The 19,716-nt window shown below is 32.2% G+C and overlaps 3 protein-coding genes across 3 annotated transcripts; 1 reads left to right on the top strand and 2 right to left on the bottom strand.

Annotated features, from left to right (window-relative positions):
- Nucleotides 1-279: 279 nt before the first annotated feature.
- Nucleotides 280-7,784, top strand: LOC124829605 (putative phospholipid-transporting ATPase 9). Its single transcript, XM_088113822.1, has 11 exons — nucleotides 280-1,685; nucleotides 2,150-3,507; nucleotides 4,035-4,145; nucleotides 4,246-4,522; nucleotides 4,606-4,694; nucleotides 5,042-5,150; nucleotides 5,618-5,830; nucleotides 5,936-6,061; nucleotides 6,162-6,260; nucleotides 6,346-6,537; nucleotides 6,771-7,784. The coding sequence occupies exons 1-11, from the start codon at nucleotides 1,293-1,295 to the stop codon at nucleotides 7,398-7,400; spliced, it is 3,597 nt and encodes a 1,198-aa protein (XP_087969948.1). The 5' UTR covers nucleotides 280-1,292; the 3' UTR covers nucleotides 7,401-7,784.
- A 21-nt stretch (nucleotides 7,785-7,805) lies between these two features.
- Nucleotides 7,806-10,182, bottom strand: LOC124829551 (uncharacterized). The gene is made up of 2 exons (XM_047303087.2): nucleotides 9,535-10,182; nucleotides 7,806-7,927 (listed from the first exon to the last, which is right to left on the bottom strand). The coding sequence occupies exons 1-2, from the start codon at nucleotides 9,982-9,984 to the stop codon at nucleotides 7,910-7,912; spliced, it is 468 nt and encodes a 155-aa protein (XP_047159043.2). The 5' UTR covers nucleotides 9,985-10,182; the 3' UTR covers nucleotides 7,806-7,909.
- LOC124829596 (putative calcium-binding protein CML16) lies at nucleotides 8,118-8,980 on the bottom strand. Its single transcript, XM_047303138.2, has one exon. The coding sequence runs from the start codon at nucleotides 8,769-8,771 to the stop codon at nucleotides 8,289-8,291; it is 483 nt and encodes a 160-aa protein (XP_047159094.1). The 5' UTR covers nucleotides 8,772-8,980; the 3' UTR covers nucleotides 8,118-8,288.
- Nucleotides 10,183-19,716: the final 9,534 nt, after the last annotated feature.

The raw sequence follows: 19,716 nt of genomic DNA, 5'->3' as shown, positions 1-19,716 counted from the left end.
ATTGAAAAGGTATACCGGTGGTCCTTCATTCAGGTAGATAAATTATTATCACTTTAACAAGAAGTTAAAAATTAAAAATTTCGAAAACCCACATTCTATTTTCTGTCTTTTTGTTGCATGTTATCGTGGAGATGACCCTTTCTCATTGGTTTCGATTTTCTCACCACATTATTCTTATCAAAAATATGTTTTTTTTTTCTTTTCTTCATTATTAAATTGTCAGGAAAAATAATACAACGAAAAATTGGGTGAGTGAATGAGACACTTAGTTGCCACCATTATCACAACACAAGCTTCACTCATAGGTTTCCCGCTAAACATAGATAGATGGATATATAGCCAGAGAAAAATTCTGCTTGTGCTTGGCGTTGGATTTTTATCTCGAAAAAGAAAAAGGGTTTTGACATGGCACTGAGCTTTCTGGAAAAATCTAAGCCAATTTGAATTGGTCACGCTCGGAAAGGGAAATGCTTGTCTCTTTCGGAGTCCAAATGCGAGATCTAATAATTGAAGTCTCTGTTCAAAGTTTCTTCTTCTTCTTCTTCTCCAGATATCTTTTCACATAGCTTCAAATCTGCAGATTTTTTGTTATTCCTTTTTCTTACCACTTCTCCGTGCCTCCCCAATAATTTCTGGTGTTTTAGGCTCACTGGGGTGTTTCCTTTTCTGTGTTTTCATTGTAAACTTCACATTGGTTGTCACAGATTGCAGGCCCAGTTCTGCTGTAGGTTGTGTCTATCGCTTGGTTTTGTCTCAACTTGAGCCACCATTTTCTTCATTACTCTCTAAGCTACTCTGGCTGTCCCTTTTTTTCCATTAATTTCTCTCTCTCTCAATTATTAGTTTTATTTTATTATTTTGCTTAGTTTCTTTTTTGTTCATTGATTATTAAATTACTGGGATTTGGAGCTTCTTCTGGTGGGAACCTTTCTGCGGTTCAGTATCTGTTCCTTCCTTTATTTGTTATTTCATTTTTACTGGGTACTTGTGCTGAGGAGTTATTACCTAGTTTTGGGTTGCGGGGTTTGTGCAGTTGTTAGTGGTGTTAGTTTTTGAAGATGCTCTGCTTTTAGGATTATTCTGTACTTCAACTTGAGCTCCCTAGTAAGTGTTTTAGTGAGTTGATCGTGGTTTGAGGTTTGGAATTGGGGAAAGTTGCCATTTTGGTTCCTAGTTTTGGTAATGACACAAGAGTCTTGGTCCTAGGAAGAAAAGCTGTTTCTTGACGGAGGGCATTTCAGTCTCTTGATGTTGTGTTGAATTTTTTTAATCAGTGGGATAAAGGATAAAGAATGAGTGGTGACAGGAAGAGGAAGCTGCGTTTAAGCAAGATCTACTCATTCGCGTGCTGCAAGGCATCTTTCAAGGGAGATGATTCACAGATTGGAGGAAAAGGTTATTCCAGGGTGGTGTTCTGCAATGAGCCAGATATCTTTGAGGATGGTGTTAAGAATTTTGCAGATAACTCTGTCAGATCTACAAAATATACTCTTGCAACTTTCTTTCCCAAATCTTTGTTTGAACAGTTTAGGAGGGTGGCAAACTTCTATTTTTTGGTCACTGGCTCCTTGGCCTTAACAAAACTTGCTCCATATACTGCTGCCAGTGCTATCTTTCCACTGATTATTGTTATTGGGGCTACTATGGTGAAAGAAGGTATCGAGGACTGGCGCAGGAAAAAACAGGTGCTATATTCTACTTACCTATTTATCCTGTTGTCGAGTTTCTTCTTATAATGTCATTCTTCATAACCTTTTTCCATTCTGTTTAGTTTCTTCGTAATATTTGGAAGGGATGAGATGCAGTTACCAAAATTGTTTTTTGTCCAAATGCAGTTTTTGCTAAAGGGTTTGAATCCTCTAAATTTTTAAATTAAACTGCAAGTGTTATTTGGGGAAGTCAGTTCAAAAAACCCATAGTGTGTTTTATTGTATCATATCAAACTCTAAAGTATCAAAGTCAACAGTGTCTTGCATATGACAAAATAATATCTCCCAGTAAAAGTTGACATTGTTACCAGACTAGAAGTTTGTTAATTTGATATTGATGCCCATATGGTTGAAAAGCAAGAAGGAAAGGGAAGATAAATGTTTTTGTGGCAAGCTGTGACGGCAGTGTAAATAATTTTTCTTGTGGAATACTTGTGCAGGATATAGAGGTGAACAATAGAAGAGTTAAAGTTCATAAAGTTGGTGGTATTTTTGAATATACTGCATGGAAGAATCTGAGGGTGGGGAATATAGTGAAGGTAGAGAAGGATGAGTTCTTCCCGGCTGACCTGCTGTTGCTTTCATCCAGTTATGAGGATGCTGTTTGCTATGTTGAGACCATGAACTTAGATGGGGAGACAAATTTGAAGTTAAAACAAGGGTTAGAGGTAACAGCTTCCTTACAGAATGATCTTAACTTCCAAAAATTTAAAGCTACAGTGAAATGTGAAGACCCCAATGCAAATTTGTATTCATTTGTTGGGAGCATGGAGTTTGAAGAGAAGAATTATGCCCTCTCTCCTCAGCAACTTCTTCTCCGTGACTCTAAACTTCGTAATACAGACTACATTTTTGGAGCTGTCATTTTCACTGGTCATGACACTAAGGTTATTCAAAATTCTACTGACCCACCTTCAAAAAGAAGTAGAATTGAGAAGAAGATGGACAAAGTCATCTATTTCTTGTTTTGTATTTTGTTTTTAATGGCATTTGTTGGATCTATTTTCTTTTGCATTGCAACTAAAGATGACTTCCAAAATGGGTTGATGAAAAGATGGTACTTAAGACCAGACGATTCTGCTGTTTTCTTTGACCCAAAAAGACCAGCTGCTGCTGCTTTCTTTCATTGTTTGACCGCCTTAATGTTGTATGGATTCTTTATTCCTATCTCTTTGTATGTGTCAATAGAAATGGTCAAAGTTCTTCAGAGTGTTTTCATCAATCAAGATATCCATATGTACTACAAGGAAGCAGACAAACCAGCCCGAGCTCGTACTTCTAATTTGAATGAGGAGCTTGGGCAGGTTGATACAATACTTTCTGACAAGACTGGAACTCTCACCTGCAACTCAATGGAATTCATCAAATGTTCTATTGCAGGGGTAGCATATGGCTGTGGTGCTACAGAGGTTGAGAAGGCCATGGGTAGAAGAAAAGGTTCACCACCAATTCATGAGCATGATATTGAATCAGAAGCACATAACATTAGGGGTTCGCTTGATAAAAAAGCGCTTATTAAAGGTTTTAACTTTGATGACGAAAGAATAAAAGATGGACATTGGGTTAATGAGCCTCATGCAGATGTCATCCAGAAGTTTTTTCGCGTGTTGGCTGTATGTCATACAGCCATACCAGAAGTGAATGAAGACACCGGGAATGTTTCATATGAGGCTGAATCCCCAGACGAAGCCGCATTTCTGATTGCAGCCAGAGAACTTGGTTTTGAATTCTACAGAAGGGGTCAGACAACTTTATCGACATTTGAGTTGGATCCAGTTTCTGGCAATAAAGTTGAAAGGTCAGTTGTTTCATTCAAGCTATCAATTGTTTTGTCTATGTGATAACTCTTCAATTTGACTGCTACAGCTACATTTTATCTTTGCATATCGATATGCAAAGCTTTATTTAGTCTGGTTACATTTAAGAGTGCACATGATATTTGATAGTAACTTTTCATCTGATAACAGTAAGTACTGTTCAACAAAAAGAGCTTTAAATAGCACCTTTCCCTATCTGAAGTTGGCATAGTTATCTTCACATGGCGAGTTTACTGTAGCTACTCATAGAGTAGGTGATTTTGTAGTTAACACTCGTATTGTTTTCAAATATCTAAAATAAAAAAAGAATATTTAATTTGTGTCTACATCATAGTTTTCTGCATAATCGTTCTATTTGATGTTGTTTTCACTTTATTCATCCCACCCAATATTAATATTTCTAAAATGCTATGTAGCCAACTGATTTATTATTTCTATCTACTATGTTTCAGGATTTCTTTCCTCACGTTTATGATACATATTTTCATTAACCGGTTTCTTTGTGCAGGAAATACAAGCTTCTCAATGTTTTGGAATTCAATAGCTCAAGGAAGCGAATGTCAGTGATAGTGGAAGATGAAGAAGGGAAAATTTTGCTTCTCTGCAAAGGTGCAGACAGGTTTGTGATAAACTTGCATGTAACCTTAAATGGTTATGAATTCCAAAATTTATCCTGTGATTCACCCTATTGACCCACCTTGAGTATTGTTTTCATTCAGCATCATGTTTGAAAGACTTGCCAAGAATGGGAGGGAATTTGAAGAGAAAACCATGGAGCACGTGCATGAATATGCTGATGCAGGTCTGAGAACCCTTATACTGGCCTATCGTGAGCTTGGTGCAGAAGAATACAAGGAGTTTGATAGTAAATTCTCCAAGGCCAAGAAGTTAGTCAGTGCTGATCAGGAGAGACTGATTGAGGAAGTAGCAGATAAGATTGAGAAGAACCTGGTCCTTCTTGGTGCCACTGCTGTGGAGGACAAGCTCCAAGATGGGGTAAGCTAGAATAAAAGTACTTGTTTTACCTTTTAATGTTTACTCATTGGGGCAGCAACTGATGCCTCTCGTATTGTTGCTAGGTTCCTAATTGCATTGACAAGCTTGCCCAAGCTGGAATTAAAATTTGGGTTTTGACTGGGGATAAAATGGAGACTGCAATCAACATTGGGTATTATATTCTGATTATGCCCTTTTAACTATGGTATTTGTTGAAAGAGAGCAAAATAGATGAAAGAGTTGCTGAAAACTGTGTATACGGATTGTAGAACAGACTCCATTGTATATTAACATGACTAGACATACATGATATGATATTCCAATAAATCATATTCTAATAAATCTGATTCTGATAAAGTATTCCTATTCCTATAATTATGAAGATCTTAATTAAATAAGGAAACAAATCAAAATTTAAGAAGAAAAAATCCTTAGAGATAATTTAAGATTCTCTAAAATAATCTTATATATATTTATAAATATTTCTTATATTTATCTGACATAAATATTCCATTGTAGTTTTGCTTGCAGTTTGCTTAGACAAGGGATGAAGCAGATTATAATTCATTTGGATAGTCCAGAAATTCAAGCACTAGAGAAAGATGGGGACAAGATGGCCATTGCCAAGGTGAAGTAAATTTCATACCATAGTTTTGTTTTTATCTATCACTGTGTAGCTTACATTTCTAGTAAAATATTTAGCAACATGCTAATAAGTTGGTTTCTTCAACGTTGCAATATTTCAATGACACCTCTCATGTAGCTAACATGTCAGCTTGACCTGCCTTTTATATTTCTGACAATTTGAACTTATGTTTCATTGTTTCACTGTCTTTTCTTTAACAGAACAATTGAAATGTGTTATTAAGAGTTTCAGTAACTGCATTAGCATACCATTTTCTTTTCTATTTCAGAAGATATAAGAATTTCCTGCATGCTTGTGTACTTTGAGTTGTATGATATTAATTGCTGCACTTAAGCTCTATGCTATTGTAAATTTTCTATCACTATGTTTCTTTCCATTTGTTTTTTTCACCTTAAAACTTGTAGTACTATGCCGTAGATTTTAAATTTGTTTGTTGATTCTTCTTTTAGGCATCAAGGCAAAGTGTCCTCTTTCAGATATCTGAAGCTGCTGCACAACTCACTGCGTACAGAGGGAGCTCTCAGAAGGCATTTGCTCTGATTATTGATGGAAAATCACTTGTTTATGCACTTGAAGACAATATAAAGAACATGTTTCTGGAGCTAGCGATGCATTGTGCATCTGTTATTTGTTGTCGCTCATCCCCAAAGCAGAAGGCACTGGTATTTTTCAATCTGTGCTTTGTTTATAATAAATATGCTAATCGTGATGGTAATTTTTGGTTAGCTAAGCTTTCAGAATTGATTGGTCTTGTTCCTCTCTTTAAGGTTACTAGATTGGTTAAATCTGGAACTGGGAAAACAACCTTAGCCATTGGGGATGGAGCTAACGATGTGGGAATGCTTCAAGAAGCAGATATAGGGGTTGGTATAAGTGGTGTTGAAGGAATGCAGGTAATGCCAAGCTTCACAAAATATTCTTTCGTTTTCTTTATTGATTTCTTCATGTGATTTTCTGAACAATACTTTTTGTTTAATTCCCCCAATTCCCCAGGCAGTTATGTCTAGTGATATTGCAATTGCACAATTCCGGTATTTGGAACGGTTACTCCTGGTTCACGGACATTGGTGTTACAGAAGGATCTCGTCTATGGTATTTACAATATTTGTATTTCAGCTTTTAATCCTAAACATGGTAGATAGAGGCTCTGACAGTCTGGTAACTTTTTCATCTGCAGATATGCTACTTTTTCTACAAGAATATCACATTTGGTTTCACTCTATTCTTGTATGAGGTGTATGCATCATTCTCTGGACAACCAGCTTACAATGACTGGTTTTTGTCTCTGTATAATGTCTTCTTTTCATCACTTCCTGTGGTTGCACTTGGGGTGTTTGACCAGGATGTATCCGCTCGGTACTGCCTGAAGGTCAGTTTGTTTTAGCCTATGATACCATCCTCTTTGCTAATGAGCGTGAAATGAAAATTCACTGTTGCTTTGTCATCAAATAGATTGCACATAGAACAGAAAAATAAAATAAGTAAATGAAAAATCTGCATAGTACTTATGATGCAATACCTACCTCAGAAATAGGATTGATTTTTGATTGATTTCGGTTCCTTTGCTTCTTCTCTGACGATGATATGTTGTTAATATGGCAGTTTCCTTTGTTATATCAAGAAGGAGTACAGAATGTTCTGTTCAGCTGGCGTAGAATACTCAGCTGGATGCTTAATGGATTTATCAGTGCCTTAATAATTTTCTTCTTCTGCACAAAAGCGATGGAGCTCCAGGCCTTCGATGCAGAAGGTAGAACTGCTGGAAAGGATATACTGGGAGTAACAATGTACACCTGTATAGTTTGGGTTGTAAACTTGCAAATGGCACTAGCGATAAGTTATTTCACCTTGATCCAACATTTTTTCATCTGGGGTTCCATTCTTTTCTGGTATATTTTTCTCATGGTATATGGAGCAATACCCCCACACTTTAGTAAAGATGCTTACAAAGTCTTCATTGAAGCTCTTGCTCCATCCCCTTCCTATTGGCTTGTGACATTCTTTGTGGTTATCTCAACCCTTATACCATACTTCTCTTACGCAGCAATTCAGATGCGGTTCTTTCCCATGTACCATGAACTAGTACAATGGATAAGGTATGAAGGGAAGATTAAGGATCCTGAGTTTTGTGATATGGTGCGGCAGAGATCATTGCGGCCAACAACAGTGGGTTCAACAGCACGTTTGGCTGCTAAGGCTCACAACGTTAGAGACAGAAATGTTAAACGGTAGATAAGATATTTTGACAAATTAACCATGAAAGCATTTAGTTAGTTTGTGTACAGCTTCCTACAAATATGTAGTTTTTTTTTTTGCCTGTGGTCATGGAATTGCTTGCTGGATCCTTTGAACCAGAGGAGTGTTGCTTACAAGTTAGATCCACTTCCACGGTGATTGCATGGTGCAAGGACCAGTATTTGTGACTGAGGCTGGAAAGAAAAATAAAATTGTATATCTGTTTCGGCCATTTTGCTGCTGCAAACAATTCATTTATCCACTTGTATCATAGTAGTTACTGTATAGAGACAGACCAATTCTTTGTAAGATTGGATTAGAGCTGCTTGCTGTTGTAGAAAACAAAGTTATCCTATTACTGAGAAGATTTTTTTGTGTGAAGCAATCTTGTAAATTTGTTTATTTTACTAATTCTTGTTCTAATTGAGAATCTATATCAGCTCCTTGTCAACTTAGTTGTACACTGATAGAAGTTACCAAGTTTACTCGATTGATCGAATTACCAACTAGAGAGTATGGATCCCCTGCAGAATAAATCAAAGAAAAAGATCAGCTTGAAAAACTGGGACAAAAGACACCAACAAAAAAAACAGGGGGCACTAATTCATTGACATAATCTCATCTTCTACGTTTTCTCATCACTCAATCACCAGATTCCTCGATGTAGCATTTCGAAAGTGCAAGAAAATTAGTGACAAATAAAAAGCAAAAATATTGCAGACTAATTTGTAATATTTTCTTATTAAAAAGCAACAAGAAGAATCTGCATTCACGTCCGGAGAAGTGTTTATATATATATATACACAGAAGTCAACACCCAAAGCGAACGTAGCCTAAAGAAGTTACAGAAAAAAAGAGAAGACGAAGCAAAAGAGGGAGGAGGTTCTAGGCGACATGGAGGCCGAGAAAATCGGCGGCAGATTTGGCCATGAGGGTGGCGAACTCGTTGAAGCTAATGACACCGTCGCCGTTGCTGTCGGCCTCGGCCATCATAGAGGTGAGCTCGTTGTAGGAGAGGGGATGGCCCATCTTGGCCATGGAGCCGGCGAGCTCCGACGCCGTGATGTAGCCGTTGCCGTCGCGGTCGAAGGAGCGGAAGACCTCGAGCAGCTGCTCCTGGTTGATGAGAACCTGCTCGTTGAGGTCGGGCATGATCGCGTGCAGGAGCTCGTCGAACTCGATGTATCCGTTGCCGTTTTCGTCCATGTTGGAGAGCAGCGCGTATATCTCATCGCCGGTGGGTTTGATTCCGAGGGACCGGAGGAGCGCCGCCAGCTCGAGGTGCGTGAGGCTGCCGTCGGAGTCCATGTCGAAGCGTTTGAATATGTCGCTGAGTTGTTTGATTTGGTCGCTTTCCTGAATTGACATCGTACGTGTACGTTGTTTTGTTTTGACGGTGAAAGATGATAACGATGATGTTTTGCTCTTGTTTCTTCAATTCTTCGGATGGAGAGAAGAAGAATGGTAGCTTCCGTCTTTCACAACGATGGATCACGTTTCGCATTTGGAACGGTTCAAAGGTAGATGGAAAGCGCGTGCGAAACGGTTGCAAAATAAATAACGGTGTGATGAGTGGATTTTTTTTGTCTGCAAATCCTTTGCAAATGGGAACAAATCGGTCCTATATTTAATGCATGTCTGGTTGGAATTGTTGTCTAGAAAGTAACTACATTTCTAAATTGTGAGAAGAGAAAAGTTGAGGTTTTGGATATATACGATAAGATCATAATGCAGTTAGATTTTTTCTTAACTTAAATTTAGGAAAACATTCGCTCTATTTATTACCACAAAAACTGGAACCCATTGAGAACACGAGTGAGACTATTGCCACTTGCCCACCATGTTTTGCTAGAATTTACATATAAAATATTATATATCTTATTATAAACTTTACCATGTGGAAATTTTCATGAAAAATTTAATAATATTATCATTATCACATTAATTGATTCCGTATAGAGAATAAAAAGTTGATTCAATTAGCATTGCGTAACGGATTATGTTTATGGTGACATGACAATGTTTACATTTAACAAAGGAAGCATTTTAACAAAATGTTATGCAAATTAATTAACCTAATCTATGCGTGGACATTAGTTTTAATCAATAAATCAACAACTTGATATCTTACAAGATTAGGATCATTGTGAATTTTTGTAGGAACAGCAAATCCGCATGGTTCTTCCCTACCCCAGAAGCTCCCGAATCCAAACTCTCCCTTTTGATATAACTCCTCCATCATCTTTTCAACTTCATCCATGCAACCACCACAACCGAAACCTTCACCATCTCTCACTGTCATCTCTCCTTGAATTCTAAAAGACTGTTCATGAATTCTCACAAGAACATCTTCATAACAAGCCGATTCTATCTTCATCTTATCATCGTTTCCCTTCCTTTGACGAAGCTTTTTCTTAGCATATTCCCTTGTTTTCCTGATGAGCTTCCAGGGAAGCTTCAGCATGAGAAAGACAAGAATTTGCAGCAGCAAGCACTGGCAGCAGCATGATATGACCACGCAATCAGCGGCAAGCATGTTCCATTCTTCCATGGCTGTGAAAGAGAAGGAGGAGGAGATCATAAAAACAAGGCATGCCTGTTTAAAGAAGAGGTTCCTTCTCCCCTATGCAGGTCTTGGTGAGGAGGAAGCAACACAATTTGATGAGGAAAAGCTAAGATATATTGGTGAATAGTGATGGATACTCATTCCTTCAAATTATTTGGTTGAAGCCTAAACGCAAACCATAGCTTCTGAATAAAGATTATATCATGTTGTGTGTGTAATTTATAAAATTTAAATAAATTCTAGTTTAACATTCACATCAACCTATGACGTGCCCAACAATGATTCAGTGCTTATGTTGTCAACATTTATTGCCAAGGTATTGACATGAGTTCACTTTCCATGGAACGTTGCTTTCTTTCTACTCTTCAATATGTTTTGAAAAAAATAAATTAACTTGTGAAAACTTTCTCCAAATTTTAAGTTTAACTTAACACTACAAATTAATTTTATCTTTGATATGTAAATTTTAGGAATGTCATATAATGTATAAATTGTACAATGGAAAGAAATTATTACGTAAAATTTTATTCAAAATAAAACTTCATATTTTAATCCTAAGGATGTAACTTCTTCACAATCTTTTTTACACATGAGTGGAAGCATATTTGCTCACAAATTACGTAAATGGATAAGTCAAAAAATAAAAAGTAAATTCGTTAACGACTTCATTATCGAAAAAGTGAAATCCTCAATAATCATGACGACTTCAGCGTTACTATTTTATATTTAACTCGTCATAATTTTTGATGACTTCATTTTTATTTTTCTGATTTGTCCATATGTAATTTGTAGACAAATATGTACATTCGTAAAAAAACATGATCATTATATTTTGGAAATGAGAAGAAAATCAACAATATTTCATAACGTTTTTAATTAAATAGTGCATAAGAGATGGTAAAATTTTCGAGGTTGGTAATTTCTTATACTTCTGATTCTCTGTGAGAAATTATGAGTGCAAAACCATTTTGGATTTGCATGAAGTTTAAGTGAAAATGAAATAAAATTTGTGACATCAATAACTATATCATTGTCCATGGATGAATAATTTGTGGTATTTGGCTTGATTAATCACAAAAGATTAAGCTTGCGTTTGTTTCCACATGCGTATGGTACATCTCGACGGAATAGTGAGTTTTGTTTGCGTTTATTTTGACGATTCTCAATTATTTGCAAATAAAGATTCAATAGAAAAGAATGAATGAATAAATTTAAGTAAATTTGAAAGTAAAGTTTATATTATTTTTTCAAAGGATTTGAAAATAAAAGTAAGTAGATTTGAATATAAACTTAATTTCGTGAAAGTTTGTAAATGATTTGACTTATATAATATATAAAAAAATTATAAATTTAAAAATAATATTACAAAATTATCCTTAATATTAAAAATAATATAAATTAGTTTAAATTATTTTTGAAGAAAGATGCTCATGAATAGTTTTAAAGAAAATATTAAGAATTGCAATGTTAATTCTGTTTCATTATCAATTAATTACAAATTACTATTGGTATACTTTTAATATAATTATTATAAAGTTAATAATTATCATAGATAATAAATTTACACCTAACAAGTATAGTAACCGTATTACAATGTACAGTGATAAAAAATAATACTAAGAATTGTAAATTAAGAATTAATAAAACAAAGTAGTTTAGTGATTTGAGAGAGTAGAATATAAAGTGAGAAAATAAAAAAATTAATTGATTCGGTGTGTGTCAGATATATATCCCGATTCTTTTCTCTTATTCATTCATTTGTTCATTCAATATTTATTTTTAGTGTTATTAAATTAGGGTACCTGATCTTATTAGACTTAGTTCACTATGAGTTAGTCATTTAGTGAATCAATTCAATCTGACTTATATAGTAAATTAAAAAGATTGAACCCAAAAGTTTGATCCACCACGAATTGATGGATTAAATGATTGACTTACTTACTCACTTAATTACAATATTTTTTTTCAATTCAAAAAATAATAATTTTTTTAATTCAAATCTAAATATCTTAAATTATATTTATGATCAATCAAATATAATATTCTCAACAAATTTTTTAATGACTTTATAGGGATTCAAATTTGTTTCTGGATAAAAATTGAGTTACTAAGTATAAATTTGTGGATATTTCATGTAGCCTAATTATTCCATAAAAATATAATTTAACACTCGCCTTCGTTTCAATATTTTCTAAATGATTGATCCAACAAAAAACACTTATTAGAAATATTAGGTGGGTTGGTGAGCCAAGTTGGCTCACCATGAGTTCAACCTAGGTGAACCAGATTCTGAGTGAGCCGAGTTCAAAATTGGCCCTATCGAAATTTTAAATTTTATTTCAACCCAACTTGGCCCAAACCCATGGTGGGTTGGGTTGGCTATGGGTTCCAACCCGTTTTGACAACACTACACATTCCCATTTTCACTACCACAACCCAATGAGTTATTGCAATCCACATTAGCAACCACCCGTGGGAGTTCCACTACCGTAAGATTCCTCCTCCATCTTGATTCCTTCCTTATATTCATTCCCAATTTCTAATTCATATTCTCATTATGAAATCCTTGGAACCAATTCCCATCACCAAGAACAAATTCCAACGTACCAAAACTGATTCCTTAACATTCGAACCATTACCACCATGGACTTGCATAACTGTTCCCTCACGTGACCACCTTGTAGGAATTGGTCATTCAGGTAGGCATGGACCCTGCAAAATTAGTTCCACACTCATCACAGAGTAATCCTGTCTCTCTGAAAGTAAAAATGAAAGCTCAAACCATGAAAACAACACTAGCAGAAAATTGAAAGACCATGAGATATTAAACTAGGGACAATGTTGTAAAAACACAATTGACACCCCGAAATCAACTCCTCTTAAGCAAAATGGCCTCAAAGCCAATCCCTTAAGTCGACGCTCTCATTCATGCTAAAATCCTTGGATAAGAACACAACGTTCACTCGCATATCCATCATTCTTAATCCCTTCCAATAGTAAATCGTTGAAAGCGAACACAACCTAAAGGAGAAAGGATTTTTTTACGTGAATGGGAAAAATGTATTCCCATATTACATAGTGGACAAAAGTTTAAAAAATTATGTAAATAGACAAGTCATGCAACCCTCACACGACTTCAAACAAAGAAGTCGTGTTGGGGATGCACAACTTCTAGTCTAACGATTAGTAAAAGGTATAATCAATTACATATTGCTATAATCGATTACATATTGCTATAATCGTTTGGAGGGTGCACGATTTCAATGTGTAATTGATTAATTTTTATTGTAATCGATTATGCGAGACTGTAATTCGTATTACAGGCCATTGTAATCAATTACAATAATGATGTAATCAATTATCAGAAGGATTTTGATGTAGAAGACTTTATATTTAGTTTTTGATATTGTGACTTGTGGTTTATATTCTACTACAATAGAAGGTATCTAAGTGTATCGATAAGTTTTAAATACATAGATAACAAAATAATACCAATTTCGTGGTCAAAATCATTGATGAAAATAAAAGGTATATATAAATGTAAAGGTAATTTATTAATTGATAAAAGCCAATACAAAAGTTAATCATAAAATAAAGATATAATACTCTATCTTCCTCAAGCATCAATGTTATCAAAATTATCTACTCACTCTCTTCAATCAATCTCCACGATTTAAAGAATGATTTTGTATAAAACTTTCAATTATATTACAATATAAATATAATTATTTTCTTTCATTTTTATTTTTGTGTTTTCTAATTATTGTTGGACAAAATAAAATAAAATCCAGAAGATTGAGAATGAAAGTAAACATGAGAGAGAGAAAAAAAGATGTATGTACTATTTTCTGAATAATTAATATTTGCTAAACTCATAGATAATAGATTTAATTTGAGAGTGGAAAAGGTAGAAATGTTAAGGAGTGTGAGATTTGTTGTTTGAGCTTGCATATTAATTTCTCAATTTCATAGATATCTTTTATTTTAATCTAGGGTTTATTTTAGAAATGGTATACAACGAAAAGAATGAAGCATCGAGAAGAAGCTACGGAGAGGAGCTCAACCATGGAGGAATGAAGGAAGCTACGACAACCGGGTAAGAAGAAGAAATCAGAAACCCTTTTTACTGTACTGTGTATTGATTATGGACATGTTTTTAGAATAGCGACTAAATATGAGACTTTTGACTTAGTTTTTTTTTAATTTTTATTTCTAGTATTAGAAAATAAAAATACAAAAAGCCAAAGACAAAAACGTAGTATTTAAACAATTTTTGTGTGATATATTTTACTTTAGCAAAATGAAAGATAAAGTAATTTTAAAAATAATATTTTTAGAAAAGTTTGACGGAGTGTTGACGATGAATTTAGACAGGTGCACGTGTAAAAAATAAATTACATGTTAAATCATGTATCAAGGATGATTTAAGTAGGACACAATAAGCAATCATGCACAGGTTAATCACTGTACTTTCAATAGAATTTAAAACGTAGGCCCACCCCAACTTTCATGCTATACGCTCATGTTCGCTTGAGGGTATAATAGAGAGAAATTACGACGACTGATATGCGAATAAATTTGTGTTCGCTTGAGGAGATATGTAGTACGGATTTGCAAGACAGCGGACAGAAGTAATCTTCGCTGAAGTGAAGAGATTTACAGTGATTTCAACGTAAATAACATGTTTGTCCTCGTTTATTTGTGAAATACCATGGCTGCATATGAAAGAAACCCACCAAAACAAACTGTATTCGGTTATCCAGTACTAGTATTCGGTTTTGCTTCAACAAGAAATATCGAAGGTTGGTGTATTCGGTTCCAAAAATTCGGACTTCAGGTTGGATCACTGGTGTATTCAATTCTAGTCATAGTTATTCAATTCTTAACTTGTGCATTTTGCAAGAGAAGTGGTGCATTCACTTGGCTGAATACTCTCTCCGTCGCACGCCGATTCCTCTCCCGCCGCTGTGTTGGATAGCGCTTGAAAGAAGATTCCCTCTTGTCAGAGAGAGAGTAGAGAGGAAGCGAGATGGAGAAGAGTGAATTGCGCGTGGAGGACAAAAGTGGAGGAACAAACAAAAAAATTTGAATGAAGTTTGATTTGTTGGAACGAAGAGACAAAAGTGAATAATGAAATCGGTTTGAATTTTGATGTATCGAGTTTTTGGTGATGGATGTGTGAAGTAAGAGAGAATGGAAGCATGGGTAGTATATGAAGAGTTTCCTTGAGGAAGCAGAAGAAGCTCCCAGAGTTCCATTTTTCTTTTATTAATAGAAGAGGTAATTGAAAAAACTCATGAGAAAATATCATCTACTATTTTTTTACACCCTTTTTATTTTATTTTAGTTTTTTAATTAATTATTCACGTTTGAATTTGGTAAGGAAGGAGCTAGACCGTTCTTTTCTTTATTATTTTTCTGAGTATGATTTTCAAGAAAATTATGATAATTAGAATATTAGTAAATTTTACAAGCATTAATTTAAATAAATTATAGCAAATTCATGAAAAGGTGTATGTTAACGAATGTTTTGAATAATTACATTATTATTTAGCTTATATTTAAGATTTAAACACTCACTTGATACTTTTCAAAAATCTTAATTAAATCATCAAATTAGTTTTTTTCTCTTTTAAAATTTTTTTTTAAAAAAATTATCACATATCAAATAAAAATTTTGTAAGACAAAACAATACCATGTATTAAGATTGAAAAAGATATTATATAAAAAATTTCAATTTAATCACTTTTATTTTTATTTTTTATTTTTTATTTTTAACTAAAACAATTTTAATTCTTGTCAATATAGACTAAAAATATCAATATCATGCCCTTCAAAAGAATGTATTGATACTAAAAATAATTCATTTTACTAAATTATAATTTTTTTACATTTTTAAAATTATTTCTAATAATTAATTTTAATTTTATTTTGATAATCTTTAATTTCTACCAATTAAACTAATTTTTTAAATCTGTCACATCAATCAAATCCTACGTTCTGACAAACTTTACTTCCAAATCCACTCTCAATTACTCATAAATCCCTTCAAAAAAACAACAAAAAAATTACCCTCAAATCCACTAAAAAAAAAACAACAAAAAAATTATCCTCAAATCCACTTAAATCCATTCAAATCATCTCCCCCACATCATTTCCCCCAAATTACTACCAAAGAACAAAGCCCATAAAGTTTTAAATTTTCTAAGAAATCAAAACATTAAATTTCAACTACTTTCCTTTTATTATTTTGATGAAACAATCAAGTTTAAATAAATTTTAATTTTTCTGTCTAGATAAAAATATTTTAATTACTAAAAAATAATAAATATTTAATAATTAAAAAACACTAGTTATTAAATATTTTTAGTCAATGTTGATTTTACTTTTTTTAACTGTATAAATAATGTTTTATAAATTAAGCAAACTATTTATAATTATTTCCACTAATTTCAATCATATTTTTTAAAATTTTTGTTTATTTCTTTCTGACTTAGTTTTTAGAAATTTTTTCTGACCAGGTAACGTTAATATAAAGTTGAAAGTTTCATCATTTGATATTTGAAAAAGAAATTATATTATTAAATTATCTTTTAAAATTATTCAAAAAAATAATGTCAATCCACCAACTGATAATATTTATCAAAACTATATCGATGACACATCTATCTAGTTATTATGAAAGGAAAAGATATGTGTGAGAAAAGAAAAAGTATACAAAAATTTAAATTTTTACTTTTCAGGTATAATTAAGATTATTTTCATAATTTCTGTAATTTCAATTTTTTAATAATTACATATCCAAAGAACATATTTTACATTACACTTTACGAATTCTTCATCATAAATAAATAGATTCAAATTCTAGAAAATTTACAAGAATATTTAGATTATTTAGAATTATTTAAAAAAGACTGGAAATTCGTTATACTTTCTCTTGTTTTCGTCTAACCTCTTTATATTCTTTTTATTCTTTTTGTATTTTCTCTCCTATTTGAGAAATGATAATATACACAAATCTTTTATATTCATTTAATATTTTTTTAAAATATAAAAAAATTATTTTATTTATAACCATATCCTATCCTTATAATATATGTTAAAAAAAAATGAAAATATATGTTATCATACCATTCCTCTTACTAAATAAGTTTGAAATTGTTTTTTAGTTGATCTTAACCTAACAGTCATACATGTTGAGAATCTTTTCCATGTTAAAGTTTATTTGATTTTTTTAATTTATATTTTCAATCAATCTTGAGTCTTTTACTTAATTGGAAATTAATTTTCCCTCACATTAGTAAAAAAAAGTTGATAAAAAATAACTAATGACAAAAGAATTTCAAAAAATAACTTAAATAAGATAAAGACAAATATAAACTTGATTATAACAATGAAAAATATAAACATGTTAATATATATAATTTTAATAAAAAATTAAAAAACACTGTTATATTTGTTTATAGAAACAAAATATATATATATATATATATATATATATATATATATATATATATATGTATGTATGTATGTAATTAGATTGCACTCTATTACTTATACCAAAATTAAACATAAGAGGAGATACTCTTCTCTTATATCTCAAATTGTAGGCTCTTTAACACTAAAGTGATTATTGCAAAAAAATAAGACAAACACAAGAAAGTCAACAAAAAAAGATGATAAGCTAATTTGCAAAAGAAACCTCATATATCAAATAAATATATTGGTTCATCATACAATGCACTTTAAACACTATACATTTTAAACACTCATACAATACATAACTCAACCATAAACTTTTCTAAACTCAATTATTCATTGATATAAAATCCTTGAAAGTTTTACACTTGTGATGGTCTCTATTCCTCTGTAGAGTCATTGTCAATGTGTTTCACAAGATTAGTCCTTCCCCCTTCTTTAGAACCTTGGAGCAGTCTTTTGGCTAGAACCTTCTATTACTCTCACTACAAAACTATTTCTCTTCTATATGAGTTTGAATGGTTATTAGAGTGTCAAAATAACTTACAATCATAAATTTCTTCATTAATGCATAACTTAAAGAAAACACATGCTTAATCCACCTTAGATCATAGCACATCATACTTGCTCAATCTTACAAATCGAAGCTTACATTAGAAAGCTTTAATGCATCATAATAATTGTCTCTAGACCATGTAAATTTCTTCATGTTAATTGAAAATTGACATGCTCTTTCAACAAGACCGTATACTCACCAAATGAGTAGCTTCTTGAGGTCTACTCATCCAACGACTATATGTTTTGCCTAACGAATCCACCAGTGGAACAAAATACCAATTAAATCGCCTACCAAGAGATGACTTGTGTAATCGCCAAATCAACTTCCATCACTTGTTAGAACAACTTTAACTGCTCTAAACATCAAAATGCCTCTAACTCCACAAGATGTTTTAACTACACATAGAAACATCCGTACTATTATGATCACTGATCAACATAAACTCATATTAATGACTCAAGAGATACATACAAATGAAGAAAGATCACATGTAAAGGAAGAAACAAATTGACCTAAGGAAGGTAGAAAAATTTACTTTCTCAAACGATGAAACCAATTGGTTATATCAAAAGAGCTTGTCACGAGGATTACTCCTACAATTTTACATCTTCAAACAAATAAACAGAGAGTGAGAAAACGTAGAGAAGTTAGGGAACTCAAGAAAATGCTTTTTAAAGAGATGATATATTTTTAAATAATGAAACTCATTTAGAAACTTTTCTATTTATACTAAAGTGTTTTGATATTAAAAAGAAATTGAGTCTCAATATTTTAGAACACCATCAAACCTAAAATACAATTTTCTAGATCCTTACAAATAATATAAAAAAAATATAAATACCTTTGTTATTATTTGTTATTTCCTTAATAATTATCTAAAAAGTTGATATCAGTCAAACTTTAAATATAGATTAAGTTAACTTGTTGAAGACATCAATTCAGACTTGATTAACTTATTTATATTTAATTAATGAAATTTTTTTTTTGGTAATTTAATTGATCAATTTAGGATTTTATAATAATTTTAGTATTATATAATTTCAAGTTAAATAATCTATAATAATATTTGAATGTATATGCGAAATTGAAATTCTTTATTATCCAATATTAATACATTCTGGTCCAAACTTTAAAAGTAAATGAAAATAGTCTTTTAATCTAGCGATTCTAATTTTTTTTACGTATTAAACAACTTTTTAGGTTAATATTTGAGTTAGAACGTATTAAATAGTGTAAATAACTCAAACATCTTTCAATCAGTGTCTAAAAATAACATATCTCAAATGTGTCAAAAAATTGTAATGTGTCAAAAAATTGTAATGTAGTTATATTAGGAAGACTACATCAATTCATTTTCTATTACAAATTATATTTTTCCATAGAAATAAATTTCAATTTTGAATTAAAATTTACAAACTAAAAACATATTTAATATGATAATTTCCTATTAATAAAATGTGTATACATTTTAAATTTTTGAAAAGAAACAGAGTTGTAATTTTATAAATAAAAAATGATGAGTTATTCATAATTCTTTAATGTTGAGGTTTTAAAATTTGAACATAACTTGTTTAAATAATCAAAACCTCTATATCTCAATAGTCCAATTAAATCACATTCTTAATTCTAATATGATCTAACAAGGGTCTTCTCTCTTTCATCCCACAAAACAACATGGTTCTTGTTTTTCTCGAAAATTCAAGAGATT

Source organism: Vigna umbellata, chromosome 4 (genome assembly GCF_029865625.1).
Source record: "Vigna umbellata cultivar VRB3 chromosome 4, Vumbellata_1.0, whole genome shotgun sequence".
Classification (NCBI taxonomy): domain Eukaryota; kingdom Viridiplantae; phylum Streptophyta; class Magnoliopsida; order Fabales; family Fabaceae; genus Vigna; species Vigna umbellata.
The sequence above is the reverse complement of the archived record's forward strand: the minus strand, read 5'-3'. Positions and strand labels throughout refer to the sequence as shown.